Source organism: Camelus bactrianus, chromosome X (genome assembly GCF_048773025.1).
Source record: "Camelus bactrianus isolate YW-2024 breed Bactrian camel chromosome X, ASM4877302v1, whole genome shotgun sequence".
Lineage (NCBI taxonomy): Eukaryota > Metazoa > Chordata > Mammalia > Artiodactyla > Camelidae > Camelus > Camelus bactrianus.
This window is the reverse complement of record NC_133575.1, coordinates 9,012,586-9,031,095: the sequence shown is the minus strand read 5'-3', so window position 1 is coordinate 9,031,095 and position 18,510 is coordinate 9,012,586. Positions and strand designations below refer to the sequence as shown.

Below are 18,510 nucleotides of genomic sequence, written 5' to 3'. Positions count from 1 at the left end.
CTGGAAGAAAGAACGCAGCCTGTGATGTTGAAGGATATCTTCCTCTTGGCCTCCAGTCTCTGCTTACTTGTATTAGGCTAGGGCCACCCATGCTTCCTGATGTCAAATCTATTTCACTGATTTCTCATAACTGAGGATATTTCACTTAGACTGGAAATCAAAACTGGGTGAATATTTGCTGTTTTGAAAAATGGAATATAAGTACTTTTTTCATACAACTGCAAAACAAAACAAAACGAAACAAAACAAAACAGCACTGCAGACTCTGTGAAAAAGTTCGGTCATTCTTGAAAAAGGTAAATGTAGAATTACCCTATGAGCCATCAATTCCACTCCTAGGTATAAACCCCAAAGAATTAAAATCAGGGACTCAAACGGATACTTGTACACCAGTGTTCACAGCAGCGTTACTCACAGGAGCCAAAAGGTAGAAACAACTAAAATGTTCACTGACACATAAATAGATAAACAGACGTGACCTACCCAGACAATGGACTATTATTCAGCCTTGAAAGGAATGAAATTCTTACTAAATGGATGAAACTTGAGGACGTGATGCTAAGTCAAATAAGAAAGATACAAAAAGACAAATACTGTATGATCTCACTGACATGGGACACCCAGATCAGGGAGCTCCATACAGGGGCTGGGGGAGGGGCGACGGGGAATTACCGTTTAATGGGTACAGTTGATGCTGGGGATGATGAAGTGTTGTGGAATGTAGTTAATGGCATTGTACACCTAAAAGTGATTTTACTTACCATCATGTTATACGTAACATAACCATTCTATATAGACAGAACATAAATAACGTAACAATTACGCACTATATATGTTACCACAATTAAAACAACAACTCCAGAGCACCACAAAAATCCCAAACCTTAGCTAGTGTTCGAGGGAGGAATTTGTACTACCACCCCTAAAGCGCATAAGCCTTTTAGCTGATTTTTTTAGTTACAGATGAGCCAGGAACACTCCTGTCTTAACTGTTTCTAGAAGGCTTTCCAAGTGACCCTCTTCCACTTCAGACTTTAGTTACCAGCCTCAGACAATGAGTACAACAGGCCTCAGGTTTCACAATGTGCACTTCAGCTCTGGGCCGGGATGCCACCCTGTGAATTGTCAACCTAAGACGGCGCCTGTCCAAGAACGAAGCTCCCTCACGTCACTAGAGACAGAAGGCCCAGGAGATCAGGGTGCTTGAGGAATGGCCTCCAGAGGCTGAGGAGTCCCTCATGTAGGTGTGTTAATTCTCCTAAAGCAAGGGTCAAACTAGAGACATCCAAAAAGCCCAAGACTGTTGTTCAAGCTGTCCGTTCAACTTACTTGATGAAGCAGTCTCGGCCATCCCGGCTCGCCGTCATCTCCCATCCATAGGGTGGCACCTGGTTCAAGCCCCAGGTTCCCGAGGGAGGTGGCCAGCCTGAAGACTTCGTCCTGTGGCTGGCAAAAAAGAGAGGAAAAGAAAAGCATCATTACACCTGACTCCTGAACATTTCTTAGGAGACAAACTCCACGAGGGGCAGAGGACTTGCTCCTCTCAACTGCGGGCTGTTTCCTCAGCTGACTAAATAATCAGAAAGAACGTTTTTGTGTCAAATACTATACTTGATATTTTTTGTTTGTTTGTTTTTATTTTTTTAATTTTAATTTTTTAATGGAGGTACTGGGGATTGAATCCAGGACCTCACACATGCTAAGCACGCACACTATCCCTGAGTTATACCCTCACCCTGATATTTTCTTTATTATAGTATGTTGCTTGCTTTTCACAGCTGCCCTAGGAGATAAGTATCCTTAACTCATTTTAGAGATGAGGGAAAAATAACAGCTCAGAAAGATTATGTAACTTTCCTGAGGACACGTGCAATTGTGAATGAAAGTTTAGCACACTTTCCATGACACTAGGGATTGCTGGGACCAGACATTAGAATGGTTTGGCATATAGACAGATATCACAACACATGAAAATAAATTACTCTTTTTAAGGATCTTACACAAATCACCCCAAGCCTCAGTTTTCTGGACTCCGCTGACCCAAATATACAATTTCCACTCCATATTAACCACGCTCCAGTCAAGGAGAGTCATAAAGCCTTAAACAAACGCTCCATTTATGTTGCAATGAAAACCCACCCATTAGCTTTTACACTTTCCAATCCACACCTTAAATTTGACTCATCAGCAAAATGAAAGGGTAGGTTAAAGCGAACTTTCTAGAAGCCTGCCTTTCCAAGAGCAAGAGGAAAGGGGAAGTGCCTCCATGCGACAGGCTGCTGTGATGGGCAGCACTGCACAGTGACAACCCCTAACCTGAGGCCTGAGCCCAGTCTCTGGATCGCCAGATCCTGGCCACTCCTCTTCTGCCCGGCACGTGCAGAAATGCCACCATTCTCTCACGAACGCCAAAGATTCCTTCAGAGCTCAACAGTGGGAAGGAAAGATGTGATGCTATTTTAGGATCAACCCTCATCCTTCATCATTTGGCCCTTTGGCTCCAGGTGAACTTCCTCACTCTGGATGCCTCTTAGACCCTCTGGGCAGTTACATATTGCCGATGGGCACCATAGTGTGTGTGGGGGGAGGTGGGGGTGGTGGGCAGTGGACAGTGAGGACACTTCCAGGGCCTCACAGTCAGTGTCTCCAGAGCGTACCTGGGATCTCCTGATAATTAGAAAGCAGCGCCCCCCTGCCCCCACACCAGGGACAAGATGCACAACGTGCGCAACTGTCCGTGGCGGGCCCCCCCACAGCAAACATCCAAATCAGGGGTGTCAAACTTTCTGTGAGGAGAGGAGGCTTTTAATTCTCTGGGATGGAGGGTAACTTGCTCCCATCTCCCCACTCAGACATCTGACCACAACCCAACACTTCTCAAGGGAAACCAGCCCATTTCCTGTTCAGTTTTCTGGAGAGGAACTGGTTTGTAGAATTTTCACCACCTCCGTTGCCTTTCTTGAACTTCCTTTCAGTTTTCCCACATCCTTCATAAAGTGTGGGGAGGAAGAGTTCACTAATTTAACTCAGGTCCCACGCATTGAGAATGCCGCCACAGGGCTAGTTCCCATCAGAGGACTATGACAAGAAAAGACACAGCAAGTTTTTGTTCCTCTTCTCTGCGCCCGAGCCAGCGGGGGCCGTTTCCTCCGGCGGTTTTTGCAGAACATGCTACTTGCTTGGAGTGAGAGGGCTCATGGCTTTGCCCCACTGAGGGTCTACAAAGAGCCCGCCAGTTTCTCCACAGCAGCAGAGAACGCGTTTGGAAGGCTTTCTGAGGTGGGACCAAGAATATAAGCCCTTTGAGGTATAAACACGGTATATCCTGTTGTTAACAAGTTTTGCAAAAGCAATCGTACAGAAAGAGGTGACGCAAAGGACACTTCTGCAAGTGAAAGGAGGCCTGTGTTGAGAATGCAACAATTTATCCGGAATTACGAAATTATGTACCATCTCAGAATGTTCACCTTTCCCAGAGGGGGCTAACTTATTAAACAACCAACCGTTTTCTTTCCTTTTGTCTTTTCTTTCAATCTTTCTTTCCCCTTGAAGTCTAAATCACTAAAAGAAAGCTGTAGGCTTCCTAATATAATTTACAAGCAAAATACAGTGATACAATAATGAGCTAGAGGCAGCCTGAATTTTATTATAAACTACATTCTGCCCCGGACAGTATGTTCAGGAGGCAGCAAACAACAGTTCAGAAAGATGTTTTCAAATAAAGCCTTTTGTCATAAAACACCCAATCACATGCTCATACTGGAAAAAGCCAAAAACACTCATTCAGTTAATTCAGGGTAAGGTAAAATACGTCCCATGCAACATTCGGGATATATTTGCATTAAAAAAATTATTTGCTGGGTTTTTAAACATTTGGGGGGGTGGTTAGGTTTTATTTCTGTCTTTATTTAACAGAGGTACTGGGGATTGAACCCAGAACCTCGTGCATGCTAAGCTATGCCTTACTCCCCATTATTGCTGTTTCTCAGAAATTCCAATTGAACTGGGCATCCTGTATTTTACCCGGCAACCATGGGCTTTGGGAAATACAAGTGCTTGCTACGGACAGTTTGGGCTGAAGTCCAGCAGCATGCATTTCTCCCGGGTGTTTGTGGGACATGTGAAATCTGCATGTTATCAACATCCCCAGGTGATTTATTTAGGCATTAAAGTTTTCCTAAGTACTGCCTACATCAGAGGCTTCCAATGTGAAGTCTTGCCACACAATGCAGTCACATGGGAGAATTTGGTAATGACTGATGCCTGGGACCAAGGCCAGGCCACGTGAGTCAGGATATCTGGGGACGAGGCCCAGGCATCGGTACTTTGTACCCTAAGGTGGCCGCCCACTGCTGAAGGTAATTCTACCGTCTTTTCCAGCTGACTAGATAGAAGCAGCAGGGTGTGGCGGTCAAAAGCACATGCACTGGAGCAGGAGGTTCACCGAGTGGTCCCTGGACCAGCAGTAGCAGCAGCAAGAGCATCATGCAGGACTCTGTTAGAAATGCAGATTCTTGGGCGCTACGCCAGACCTCCTAAACCAAAATTCTGGGGATGGGACTGACCCAGCAATTTGTGTTTAACCAGCCTCCCGGTAATACTGGTGCCCACATTTTAGCCACTGAGTTAGAATCAGACTCTTTAATCCAGGCTCTGCCTCTGACTTTCCATAATCTTGAGCAAGCTAGTCAACCTCTCTGAACCCCTCAGTCCCAGCTACTCCTCTGTAAAATGACAGAAATGGGACCAAATCTTTGGGAAAATACTAAATGCAGTTTGTAAAGGTCTCAGTATGCTGCCCAGCACATAGCCTAGGATGTGCTATAAATTCTCTGCTAAATAAATCTCTGTGTCCCCGCAAAGAGAATATAGGACTTTGGCCGGTTATGCAAGTATCAATGGTTTCATCCATTCTCGAAACAGCAAAAGGGTAAAAGGCTCAGTCACCTATTTTTTTTTTTCCAGTCTGGCAAGAACAAGGCAGGAAGGGGCTGAAGCAAGCCAGTGACACCTTCCTCTAAGGTCAGACGTAGATGATTTCAGCAGAAGTAGAAGAAAATATCAGAACGCTTTTACCAGGCACCACCATCCCAGCTCTGTGTGTGATCCATGAGGCTGAAGGGCAATTTCCAGCTGGCTCAGGCCAGACCTTGAGATTCCTTGCAACTCTGATATTCTGTGACTTCAACCTGAGATCATGGCTGTGTGAACCACTTTCAAACACTTAGCTCAGCCTTAAAAATAGCGACCTACATTGGCAGGGCTATTTCAGTCACTCCAGAAACTCCCCACGACTGACTGAACTGGTTTGCGACTTTGTGTTTCACCCATCTATTATGTGCACCGGATGGAAACTGTCCTGGACAAAAAAGATCCTCACACTTCCTAAGAAGTGAGAGCAGCAATGAACGGTCCAGGCAAAACTGCAGAACTGTTCGTGTTGAGACCACTGGTGGAAGCCACCCATGGTCGCTTCCTGTGTACATGCCTCTAAGCCCTGGACCAAATCTTGATAGCAAATCTGCCCTAGGAGAAGGCGGTTTCTTGGAAACCACCTGCAGACTGCAACCTCAGTTTCCTTAGAAACACACCTCAGTATCAGACAAAAGGGATGCTGTAGGGGAGAAGGAATGAGGTCTGGTTCTAAAGTCTCAAGTCAGACAGATTTCAAATTCTGCCACTTACTAGCTTTGAGACCCTGAACTCTTCTCTGTATCTTTTTTTTTTTAAACTTCATTAAACTACAGTTAATTTATAATATTGTGTTAGTTTTAACTGTATGGCTTCAGATTCTGTTCCATTATAGTTATTACATGATATTGAATATAGTTCCCTGTGCTCTATAGTAGGTCCTTGTTGTTTATCTATTTTATATATAGTGGTGTGCATCTGTTAATCCCATACTCCTAATTTACCTCTCCCCTCCTTTCCCGTTTGGTAACCATCAGTTTGTTCTCTAAGTCTATGAGTCTGTCTTATTTTCATCACCAGGAAAACAGAATTCGTCTCACTCAATAATTTGCACTCAGGGGTGATCTTGCCCCTGAGACACGTGGCAATATCTGGAGACGTTTTGGGGAGTCACAACGGGGGGAGGGGTGCTTCTGGCATCTAGTCGGTAAAGGTCGGGGCTGCTGCTGAACACCCTACAGTGCACAGGACAGCCCAGCACAGAGAATGATCCAGCCCAAATGGCGAGTGTGCCCCTGCTGGGCTCACAGAGTTGTTGTCAAGAATAAACAAAGTAATGACGGCACAGTTCTTAACACAGTCCTTGGCACATGTGGGTCCTCGGTACACTTTAGTTAGGGGAAAAAGCCTTCTCAATGTTTCCACTTAAAGCCCAATTAATACTAAGTCAAATGCATCTTTACATCAGCGAGAATGTACCTTTGCATCAGCGTTCACATAGCCGCTTAATAGCTTCCTGGCTTTGGGTGAATGACTTAGCCTTTCTGGGTTGTAGTTGTCCATGTGAATTGCAAATAGCAACATCCAGCTCACGTGATGTTACGCAGATAAATGTTATCCCTGCGATGCTTGACTCATTTAGAACAGTCTCAGCAAATGGTATGTGGTGTTAGAAGTGGCAGACGTAACAGTAATGGAAATAACTTTTGTACTTGACCTAATAGTGTCAATAGCCTTTCTCCATACCTAATTTCTTGTGATAGTCACAAACCTGCTTCCACAGGTGACAGAATATCTGCTAAAGCATTAATGTTTCCATTTAAAAAAGGAAGATATTGAGGTGCAGAGAGTGTATAACTTGCCCAACGTTGGGTGGAGGCACCAGCTTTCCTTCGAGGGCGGGAAATAGGCATGTAGTCGGGAGGCCGCGGGTTTCGGCCAGCATCGTGTGTTACAGATTGTACTGGGGATGGAAGTGGGGGGAGGGCAGAGTCCACCCAAGCTCACCCAATGCAAAGCTCCTGCTGGTGTTATGCAACTAGACAGAAGAGTGTCCAGGACTGAGCCCTGAGGTTTCCTGCTCCAAATCCCATATTACTTGCACGGTGCCATAATGAAGTGTGACTTCAACTTACGGGGCTGCCTATGTACCTCATAATATTTAGGACCAGTGGCCAGGATCAAGCTGTATCCTTTGAACTTGGTGTTGGGAAATTAATTTTCAGGTCCATTTCTGATAGGGAAAAACCTAAGCCACAGCTATTCAGTTAGTCATCCCTGATGGAACAACTCAATACAAATCCAGTAAAATAAAAAGTGACCTAGATATTGACCATCCTTATCTCTTTGGACTCACAAAGATTCTTTTCAGAATAACCCAAGTGATACAGCGTTAAATACAGTGTTATAGGATGTAAAGCACTTTCTCATTTATTTTGCTCTAAACGGTGGCGGGGTGACAGTACCTGAAAACCTAGAGAACTCCTAACTTCAAACAGCGTGCCAACAGATGACCTTCATAGCTGACGTGCCATGTGGGTTAAGGTAAAGGAAGCAGAAAATGAGGGAGAAAAAATGAACAAAAGATGGCTCTGGATGAATCTGAAAAGCTCCAAATGTGCTGGCAGCCTTGTTCCTTTTATGACCAACTAGGTGGGCTCCACTGGGGCAGGAGGGGGTCCTGCCCTGCAGTTTCTCATCCCATGGATCAGTGAGGAACTGACTGACCCTCCAAGCCTTCTGGTGCCAGTTCAGAAGGCTGGCGACACATACTTTCTGAATTAGGTGTGTTGTCTCCCGACTCAGAACTAAGCCTCTTCGTTCAATCAGGATTCACTACAGTAGTCACAGCATCTCAATCTCATATGAGGTAACAGCTTCCCACCCTATGGCCCCTTATTAGCAGCTTTAATGCAGGTGCACATAAAGAGAGCTATGTTGATAGGACGAGATAACATCACGGCCATGCACACAGAAGACTCACCCTCCCAACTACTTTTACGATGTCACTTCTGTTACCGTAAGGAGGACAGGGAAATACAGTAAACAGGAAGAAGCAGGCAATTCAAAACTCCTTTAAATATGAATACCAAGCCTCGTAAAAGCAGAAACTCAAAAATACATTCATTATAAAATCATTTTAGTCCAGCAGAAATGTATTATTAATCAAGAGTTTAACTACGGTAAAAGACATTTGGATGTATATCTTCATACCCAAATTTAAACATTTTTCTGATTATTTTCATCGCTTAGTTGCATAATTTACCAACCCACACAAAAAAACTAACTGTGTGATTAAACATCCCTGGGTTTCACTGCAAACTTCTCACCAGCTTGTTGAATTATTTGTTTCCTAATGGGGAGAGATTACCAGGAGAATTAAGTCCAGGCTAACTGGTTCTCCTTCCAAAAATTTGCACATATAAACTTGAGCCTCACTGTGTAAACAATCCAGTGACAGACCCAAGACATTCTAAGAGTTTGAGGCCACATATCTAGAGTCCCCAAATGTTGCACACAGGGTGGCCATTAAAGTCAGTTACAGCTCTGCCTCGAATTGAACTTTGCATTTTTGCAAAATGCATTTGCATCTACGGGCTTACTGAATTCTGTGACTCTGTGAATCTGGGAGGACAACTGTAATTAGCCCTGTATTGTACAGGAGAAGACAGATGCAGGCTGGCCGGGCTGGCCGAGGATGCTGGGGGAGCTGGAGCTGTTACAGAGCCAAACGCGGGAACAGTCAGCCCCTTTCACTCGGTCTGTAGTTGTAGCTCCCAGGTAAGCACATGGTGCCAAGTGGATACGCTACGCTGGGTGCACACCCCGTGAGGCCAGGGCCATGTCTTCATCTTTCTACCTCTGCTGCTCAGGCTAGCGTAAGCACATAGTAATGTTCACTGTGAACTGCACTCAAAGGAATCCCAGCTACATGATGGTCCTGGCTCAGAATCTTAGGCATTAAAACCATAGCTCTGGGCATTCAAGAAGGTAAGAGTGGGTGTTAGGAGAGGAGGGAGGTAATATCTGTTTAGTAACTACTGTTATTAACACTTTCATGGGTTATTCCTTTTTAAATTTCACAATGGCTTAACAAGAAGGGTCAACTGCAGCCATAACAGTTCATCTGACAATGGACACCAATTAGCCGTTTAACCAAAGTTGGAGATCATAGGAGAGTTAAATGAACAAAATTGGTTACAAAAAAAGTATATACAATATGATCTAGTTTGTAAAAAGAAATCTGTGCACATAGGCAGAAGAAAATAGTCGGGAAAGACAGACCCACAGTGGCTATCTCTGGCCTGTGAGATTGACGCGTTTTGTTGTCTTGTGGGTCTGCCTTCATTTCTCTCTATTTCCTGTAATGTACAAGTATTACTTTTGTAATTAAGATTTTATTTTAAAGAAAAGAAACTGAGAAAGGGATAGGATTCCCTATAGATTTCTGGTGGATTCACAGAAGACTGGAGAGAGGTGGTCCTCGATGGTGTGAGTGCGGTTGTAGAAAAAGAGGTATGATCACACGTCATTCAGAGAGCATTTCAGCATTCCCCCAGGGAGGGCAATTTAGCAGTCTCTCTCTCTGAAATAAACTATGGTGCAAACATGGTGGGACACGTGAAGCTGTTATAAAAACAAAAAGAATGAGAAATTTGTTTGTGTACAGATCTGGAAAGATCCTGAAGTGAATAAAACAATAAAGACAGGGTGCAGAAAGGCGCACAGCCTGCTACCATTTGTGTAAAAGCCAGGGAGGAATAAAGCAGAAATAAGGCCCAACCATGGAGTCTAGATTGACACGCAGCTGCGCTGAACCCTGGCTCCACCTCGGAGCATCAGAATTTGAGCAGGTTCCTCATTCTCCTCAAAACAGCCACTTTACCTCCTGAAAGCTGAGGAGAATACTAACCATCTTGTTGGATAGTTGCGAGGACGATGTGAATTGTGTTTAAACCCCGCCCATCTTAACACACAGAACACACGCTGACTGAGGAGCTGGTACGTACCACATGCTGTTCCAGGTGCCTGAAACACTGCAGCGAACGAAACAGACAACAAAAATCAAAGCCATCAACACAGAAACAAACAAACAAAATCCTCCTCCCCACCCCCCCGGCATCACCTGGCCCTGATCTTCATTTCTAGCATAGATCCAACTAATGTTTTCTAAGAACATGCTGCTCCTTTTCAACTGAGTCATCCATATTCCCTGAACACACGTTTCCCACGTTCACATCTCCAGATCTTGGTTCATGCTATTCCCTCCGGCTGAAACATTCCTCTTCCCCCGACCCCGGCTGCCGATACCTCTCCATATCTGTCCAAATTTGATGCATCCTCCAAAACGCCTATCAAATGCTACCACTGCAGAAAGCAGTCCCTGAATATCCCTGCCTTGAAATGATGACCTCGCTGCCCTAAACTCCTGGGAAGCCACTGTTTCCATCACTGGGGGAGCATCTGCCTTGTATAATTGCCAATGACTGTGTGAATACATATCTTCCTAGATTGTAAGCTCTTGAGAATTAATAGCATCTGACAAAATTCGACATGCTGCACTTCGCTGATGCTCAGTGAACACTTATTTGTTCATATAGTCATTGCAACTTGAACTCTCCTCATTGGCCTTGCCACCTTGAATTGGAATGATCTGTTACTTGTCTGTTACATCGCCTGGCCAACTGTGATTTCCTTAGGACACGGGTGCATCTCCTTCATCTTTAGACCCCTGGAATCCACACCGTACTTGGCAACGGTATGTGTGCAACATACACGTTTGTTAACTGAGTTGCTCTGTTAGACTTGGTTTACTAAGGGCTACAAAACTGTACAGAAATGGGAATTTTATCATTGCTTTGGAGGGGGAACACAAAGACATGGAAGCAATAATATAACCTCTTAATATTACCCTCTGTTATTGAATGGCTGGGTGGATCTATGTCTCTGCATGGTCAAAACGTACAGACGTGGGACTCACGGGCCTCCAATCCTCACCTCTGAGTTCAGCAATGGCCAAGAAGCCCAAATTACTTAACTGGATCCAAACCCACAACCACTTTTTACATCAGCATTGAGTATAATATTTGGCCCATGGAAACTGTTTTATAATAGCATTTGATTGAACAAACAAATGAACGAATGAATGAATAGCAGTCAACTTCAGAGCATCCTCCAAAAGGAGCCATATGACAATGACTAGGCGGGTCCGGGATTTCAACAGACAGACCCTACAGCCCAGAAGGCAACACCACACACAACAGGAACTTGCTGCCTTGGCATTCCTGAAAGCCTCCTGTTTTTGTGAAGACCAAACTGTGATTCAGACGCCCCAGATCAAAATCACAGAGTTTAAGACTAAACTTTAGTAATGCTACATTGTCAAGCCTAGATCAGTTTCCTTGATATAAGGTCATCTTCATTTTTCCAGTTCAAGGTTCCCTTAGCTGGAAATAGTTCTTCAGTGATGACAAGCTCACAGTCCCAACCAGGACTCTCTTTCCCCGACTTCTCATTCTATAAACTTTCAATCACATAGAAACGTTGAGTACCACAGTCACCCTCGTACACTTCCCCTAGAGCAATGGTCCTGAACAAAGGGCGATTTTGCCCCCCAGTGGACATTTGGCACCGACTGGAGACAGTTTTGGTTGTCACATCTGGGGGTGGTGGTGTGCTACTGGCATCTAGTGGGTAGAGGCCAGGGCCGCCACTGAACACCCCACAGCGCACAGGACGGCCCTGCAACAAAGAATGATTTGGCCCCAAATGTCAACAGTGTGGAGGTTGAACAACACTGACCTAGCTTTATCAATTATTAGTATTTTGCAACAGTGGTTTTATCCCCTCTCCCTTTGCTCCTTTATCCAATCCCTTTGTCTCTGTTTACATGTGTAAAATGTTTATTTGAACCATTTATAGTAAGTAATAGACATTGGGACACTTCGCCCCTAAATTCTGCACCATCTCTCTCTTAAGGAAAAGGATACCTTCCTTTAAAACTACAATACTATACTGCACTCAAATTTAATATTGATACAATATTATCTAATATATAGTCTATATTCAAATGTCCCCAGTTACCCTAATAATGTTCATTAATAAGTTTTAGGGGGGGGTTGATTCAGTATCCAGTCAAGCTTTATGCTTTGCACTTAGTTATCCTGTCTCTTTATTCAATCATGTTTCAAGGGTGCAAAGTTATCATAAATTTAAGACTCGAAAAAAGATGACGCCAGGGGCGAGAGGGAGGGTGTAGCTCAGTGGGAGGGCACGTGCTTTACCACACGGGGTCCTAGGTTCAATCCGCAATACCTCCATTTAATAAATAAATCTAATTACCTTCCCCACACTCTTCCCCAAAATGATGCCAACTTCCTTCAAATCCCAGCAATAATGACTACTTTTTATAAATCACACCAAAGAGTCTATTCAAAAGCGACCCCAGGAATTCACACAGTACCTGGCAACGTAGCTGTGCAACAGAAACTGTTTGCTAACTGAGCTGACACGCAAGTTATGAGACTCTTTTATGCAAGGACCATAATTGTCAACAGTTGGGACAGGGCCCCAAGGACTCCCAGGAGTTTTCAAAGGACAGAGTTCAAGATGGAAATATAAATTAATAACTTATCAGCAACCGGAAGGAAGAACAAAAAGGGTGCTAGAACTGAGGATGAGGGAACGGGCCAGTCAGGAATGAGAGCCCCCCACTGTCTGGCTGTCAGGGTGAGACAGCAGGATGGGCTAGGGGGAGAGGCACGGATGCACAACAGACACCAGGGCCAGGGTTCGGACATCAAAGAACATTCTAGCCCAGCTAGAAAGTCTCTCAATGATGTCTTGATGTGCCAGGAGCCCAGGCACAGCCAGACTAGACTGTTCGCATTTGCTGGAGAATGCCAGGCACTTACCTGACCTGTTTCTCCCCAGAAAGGATCTGAGGGGGCATATGAATCTCCTGACAAGACAGTACAGCTTGGTTTAGCTGATGACCGGAGGGAAGACTGGCCAATCAGCTTTAAGAGAGGATTCAGAATGGACACACAGGGCACTGGACAAGCCAAGCCTCTACACAGAGCAGCCTTTGAGGTCAATCAACAAGCCTTCATTGAGCATCAACTCCTTTTTGCAAGGCTCTGGGTGGCCTTGTATATGATGTAGCAACCCTACAGCCCACGGTGCTTACTCGCTGGGCTATCATGTAGTCTGAGGACTCTCTCTCTTCACTACATTCATTCATTCAATTGCCCTTTCAAAACATTTTACTAAGGATTTCCGTGCCAGTCATTGCGCAGGGCTAGAGCTGTGACTAACAGATAGGGCACTTGCCCTCACGGGGCTGGTGGTAAGATTGTTAAAGAAGGAGGCATCATGGCTCCCCCAACCCAGACATGGTCCAGGCTCTGGGCTTTGCTCTGAACCCTGAACTTTCATTTGAAACTCCTCAGGTAGGAGTCCCATACTGGGAAATTCAGGCATCAAGGAGACAGGGAATTCTTCCTGACACCTCTCCATTTAGTCCACACGGACAACTATTTCATCTATACTGACCGTTAGCTACTTTTCCTGTCTCATCTAGAGCCCAGTCTTTGGCTCTGAGCGTTATCTGGAACCTGAATATGCTCTCAGGACCCACCAAATGCATCATGTCATGGAACTTAATAATGCTTACGGCATTAATGAAACCCAGCATTGGCTGCATCTGCCAAATGGCCTCATCTAATTTTCAAATATGTTGTGAAAACACTTTCGTGAACACTCATCCATTTGAGAAGCAGCATTCACTCTCATATCTGACTTATCTACAGATGAATCATAACCTATTATTGCTACTGACCAAGCTTAGCCAAGTCCACGTGGCTTCCCAGTGAACGTCCTCAGGAACCACATATAAAAAACTCAAACATTTTCTAAGTTAGCTATCCATTGTGAGAATTATATTTTCACCATTGGGGACATGCACATATAATTTGATCATTTTTAAATTTGTCCGGATTAACATAGAAAGTATCTGCCTGTCTGGACTGTAGTTTCTTAATCTTCTTAGCCTTGCTTAATGATTTTTAGAATCCTATGTTAAAAGTATATCTAATAGCAATCTCTCATTAAGTTTTTTTTTTAATTTGAGTGAGATAATCAAACATGACTTAAAAATGATCCTCAATTAGGTACCAGCAGGAATACAAGGAAAGAGATTATAGAAGGAAGAAAGTGAAAAGAGAGAAAAAGAAAGTTATATGACTAGATATGCACCCTTTGTGAACTAAGAGTGAAAAAGTATATAGAATGACAATGGCCTGGAGGGCAGGAGACTACGTTCTGAGTCCACCATGTCCGGGGGGAAGGTATAGCTCAAATGGTAGAGCACGTGCTTAGCATGCACGAGGACCTGAGTTCAATCCCCAGCACCTCCTCTGAAAAATAAGTATATAAGTAAACCCAAGTCTATCATTTATAGCAGGGATGAGCCAGGTAATGTTTTCAGTTTTGAGGGTCATTTGGGCTTTGTTGCATTTAGTCATCTCTACTGCTGTATCTGAAGTAGCCATGGACGATGTGCAAACTAACGAGCGCGGCTGTGTTCCAAGAAAACTTCATAACTGATGGAGATGTTAGCTGTCCTGACTGTGGTGGTGGTTTCATAGGTGTATCCAGCTATCAAAATTCATCAAATTGTGCATCTGAAATCTGTGTAGTTTACTGTACAGGAATTACACCACAACAAAGGTGCTTAAAACAAAATAAAAACAAACAAAAAAAGAAAACCTTATTAGCAACAAAAAAATCTGCATTTGGCCCACTGGCCATAGTTTGCTGACCCCTGACTTACAGAGGCATCTTGGAAAAGTCATTTTTATTTCTGTCCCTCAATGTTCTTCTCCATAGAATGAAGCGGCAGGATGATATGATTTCTGAGGTCCCTTCAAGCTCCAAAATGTTCACCTTCATCAACTAAACCAGTCTCTTTCTCAAAGGCCATAATCTTTAAAAGGACTGGAAGAAACCCAGAGCCACAAATTCCACAAAACTGTTTTTCCACCGAGGTAACAGTTCACCACTCAAGCGAGGTGAACAAGATTCCTATTTTCCACAGCCTTTGACCCCAAAGTAGAACATTATAGCTCATTCATCACATACCTGAATATTTATGGGGAGTTTCAAATCTCTGAACCATTGATCTTGTTTTAGAAATAGGGCCACTATCTGGATGAGTGATGTTTCAAATACGTAGTATGTAAGCAGTCAAAAATCGCAGTGGGAAAACTTGCCACAGTGGCTGCTTTCTAAAATTCAAATCAGGATTTTGGAGGTCTTATACAAATGGTTTGTGAGCTGATTTTTGTAGGGTTTTCAAATGTGATGTTCTAAGATGTTTTAGCCTGATTCACATTTTTAAAACCACCAACAGCCATTTGTTTTCCAAACAAAAGTGTGCCTGTTTTCAGTGGAAATTATGCTTGAGTTTGGTTTGCTATTTTAGTGTCTGCTGGAGACTTCTTTCTTTACTGCTGATTTATAATCCCTAAAGAGCAGGTGTTCGTAGTACACCTGCTGACATCCTTAACAAGGTAAGACGGAGAGTTACAGCACAGTGAGGCACACCTAAATACACCTGCATGCTAAGGTGTGTTGTCTGGTTTCCTTCCCCAGAGTTAGACAGCTTTGGTGATATTTTTAATGGGTTATTTATAACATCAACAAAGCACATCAACTTCGTGTACTTTAATTTTACCTAATTCTCGCAAGATTTCTGGTGGCTTTTTATTTAGACTCATTTAACACAGAGATTCATGGTTTTGTTCCTGCATTCACATGACCATCACCTCACCCCATCACAACTCTTAATTCCTCACTCTTCATTTTCCTAAACTATTAATATAGAAGCAACAAATGTGTACATGATGGTAAGTGCAGAAATTAAATTTCCTAATACTTTCTGCCTAGATATCAAAGGGGAATCTGTGATTTCCCCAGATTTTTCAATGTACGCACATCTCCAAGGTCATCCAAAACGTGTAAGACTAGAGAGGACAAGAAACCTCATAGGACATGAAAGTATACACTTGAAAAGAGAGATCTGTCACTCAGGGCCTCCTACTACATTTTGGTGGGGGGGGGGGGTGTCTTTAAACAGCTGTGAAGATCGTAAGGAGAAAACATACTCTAAAGATAACATGGGAGCTTTCAGGTAGTAACGAAAACCAATTTACACATGCTTTCCAGCCAATATCACCCTCCTCTTATTTATCTGTGTTTTGTTCATTTGAAAACCTTTTTGTTTGGCACCATTCTCTGGGTACAACTGTGACAGATAAAGAAGATAAGCCCCTGCCCTTGTCTAATCTGATCTAATAAACATAAGGAAAACAATCTAATAAAAAACAGAGAGGAGGTGATGCCAAGTGTAGGCTGAAAACCTGAGCATCAGACCTCCTTGTTCCTTATGGGGAAACAGAATTATGGTTTATGTCTTTAGAACATCTCTACAGGGTGGAGTCCGCCTCACACTGCTGGCGGAAGAGAAAACCCATACTCTTTGATAATTTTCATCTCAATTCTTCCCTCACATTTCCGTAACAATTTTGATAAAAATATTTATCATGACAATTAGTTTTTATCCATCTTCCGAACTTCTACCTGGAGTTCATCCAAATTTTTCATTCTGTCTGCTCCAAAGATAGGCATGTTGTCGCTGAACACTAAGATCCAGAAATTCCTTGTCCTAACCTAAGTAATGGCCACGAGTAAGCTCTGCTACATTTTGACTTCCAAACATGCTCATTTTATAAAGTGGGACAAAAACCATCATGTATTTCCCACGATGTGGCATAGAAAAGAAATGAGCTGAAAACACTGGGAAGACAATAAGCTCTCAATATTTCTACATCCTGCAGTAATTACTTCCACAGCAAGGAAGACATTTCTTTACAAAGTGTGCAGACTTGCAAGTGGCAGAGATCTATATTATAACTAGGTAGGACATGCAAAGTTTTTATTAGACAAGTTCTAAAAATCTGTTCCTCTGACAGTGAAAAGAAACACTCTAACCATTACTATTTCCAGAAAAAGGGTTTTAGCAACTAAATGATGCATTTATTAGAAAAATTCTGAAAACCTTTCATAATAAAAAGTGCCTCTTACCACCTGGCTTCTCCAACGTTCAGATGCCGATGAATTAGCCGGGCATCTTGTTAAAATATGGGTTCTGATTCAGCAAGCCTAGGGTGGGGCTCAAAATTCTGCATTTCTAATGAGCTCCAAGTGGTCCAGATGCTGCTGGCCCAAGGAGCACACTTTGAGCAGCAAGCCTTAACCTGCTTCTAAAACTATCATTGCTGGAGGTTTCAACCTGGGGCTCCCAGATGGATGGCAGTTGACAGGTGTCTGTGAGGTCACTGAGACCAGATTGGCAGGCATTTGCCAGGATGGAAGTCAGCACCCAACTCCTTACCTGATACGGACCTGGGGAGACCCAGATCAGGGCAAAAGGGTCGATGAGAAGTGATTTAAATGAGGAAAACAAAACAAAGTTTGTCCCCTGACAAATGTTCACAGTCACATCCATGATCATCTCCATTAAATGGAACTAGAATTCATTTCCTTCCAACATGAGCACAGAGCCTCCCTTACGGTCTAGAATCAAAGGGTTCCCTTCTCTGGGTCGGATTCTGGGGTAAGTGTGTATCTTAGAAGCCCTATCAGTATCCACCATCCTAGACAAAGTACACAGGTCATGGCTTGGCCCTAATCTTTGGCTAAGGTATTGGTTCTTTAGCAGAGCAGAGTTGAAAAGCTCTGGGACACCTTCCTTGAAGCCCCTACCCTACGTCCTTCCAAGGGGATTTATTGAGCATATATCGTACCTGGTAACTCACCAAAACTCTCTTAAGAACGCAGTATGATCACCTGGTCTCAGTTCTCAAGGAACATGTACAAAAGCTAATGACAGGAAACTTACATGTAATGTATGTTGGAAGCAACCAAGAATAAACTAGATTGAAAATATACATCCCTGCAGAAATATTACACATCCTCATAGCATTGTTTCTCATGCCACTACCTTCACAAAGGCTTGACTCTCACATCCAGCAATGCTGTCTCCTCCCTCTATTCCCCACCTCAGTGGGCTTGGCCCACTGCCTGTTTTGTAAATAAAATTCAATTGGAATATGGCCATGCCCGTTGAGTTAAGTATAGTTGATGGCTGCTTTTGTGTGAAAATGGTGGAGTTGAGTAGTGTGACAGAGACCATATGGCCTGCAAAGTCTAAGATATTTACTATCTGGATATTTACAGAAACAGTTTGCCAACCTCTGCTCTAGAGTAATGAGAACCTGAGTAACTTCCTGATGTCACTTTAATTGCATCCTGTATTACAGTCCACTCTAGATGGAGGGCAGGGGTGGGGGGAGAGAGAGAGAGAGAGGGAGATCTCCAGTGCCACCCAATTGCACAAGTCCAGGTGACATCATTTAGTTTATGGCATAACCGAACCTGTGTCCTACAGGGATACAGTTCTCTCAGACGTTCCAAACCTCCTTAAAGCCGAGTAAGTGATGGACCACCAGTATAAGGATTTGCCTAAGTGTGGAGCTC

At 43.6% G+C, this 18,510-nt stretch overlaps 1 protein-coding gene across 2 annotated transcripts in view; it reads right to left on the bottom strand.

Moving 5' to 3' along the window:
- Positions 1 to 18,510, bottom strand: part of FRMPD4 (FERM and PDZ domain containing 4) — a 486,033-nt gene that overhangs the window by 165,820 nt on the left and 301,703 nt on the right. For both annotated transcript variants that reach the window (XM_074359181.1, XM_074359180.1), the window contains exon 2: positions 1,330 to 1,446. In XM_074359181.1, coding sequence (XP_074215282.1) covers positions 1,330 to 1,446 — 117 coding nt within the window. The remainder of the gene's footprint in view (positions 1 to 1,329; positions 1,447 to 18,510) is intronic.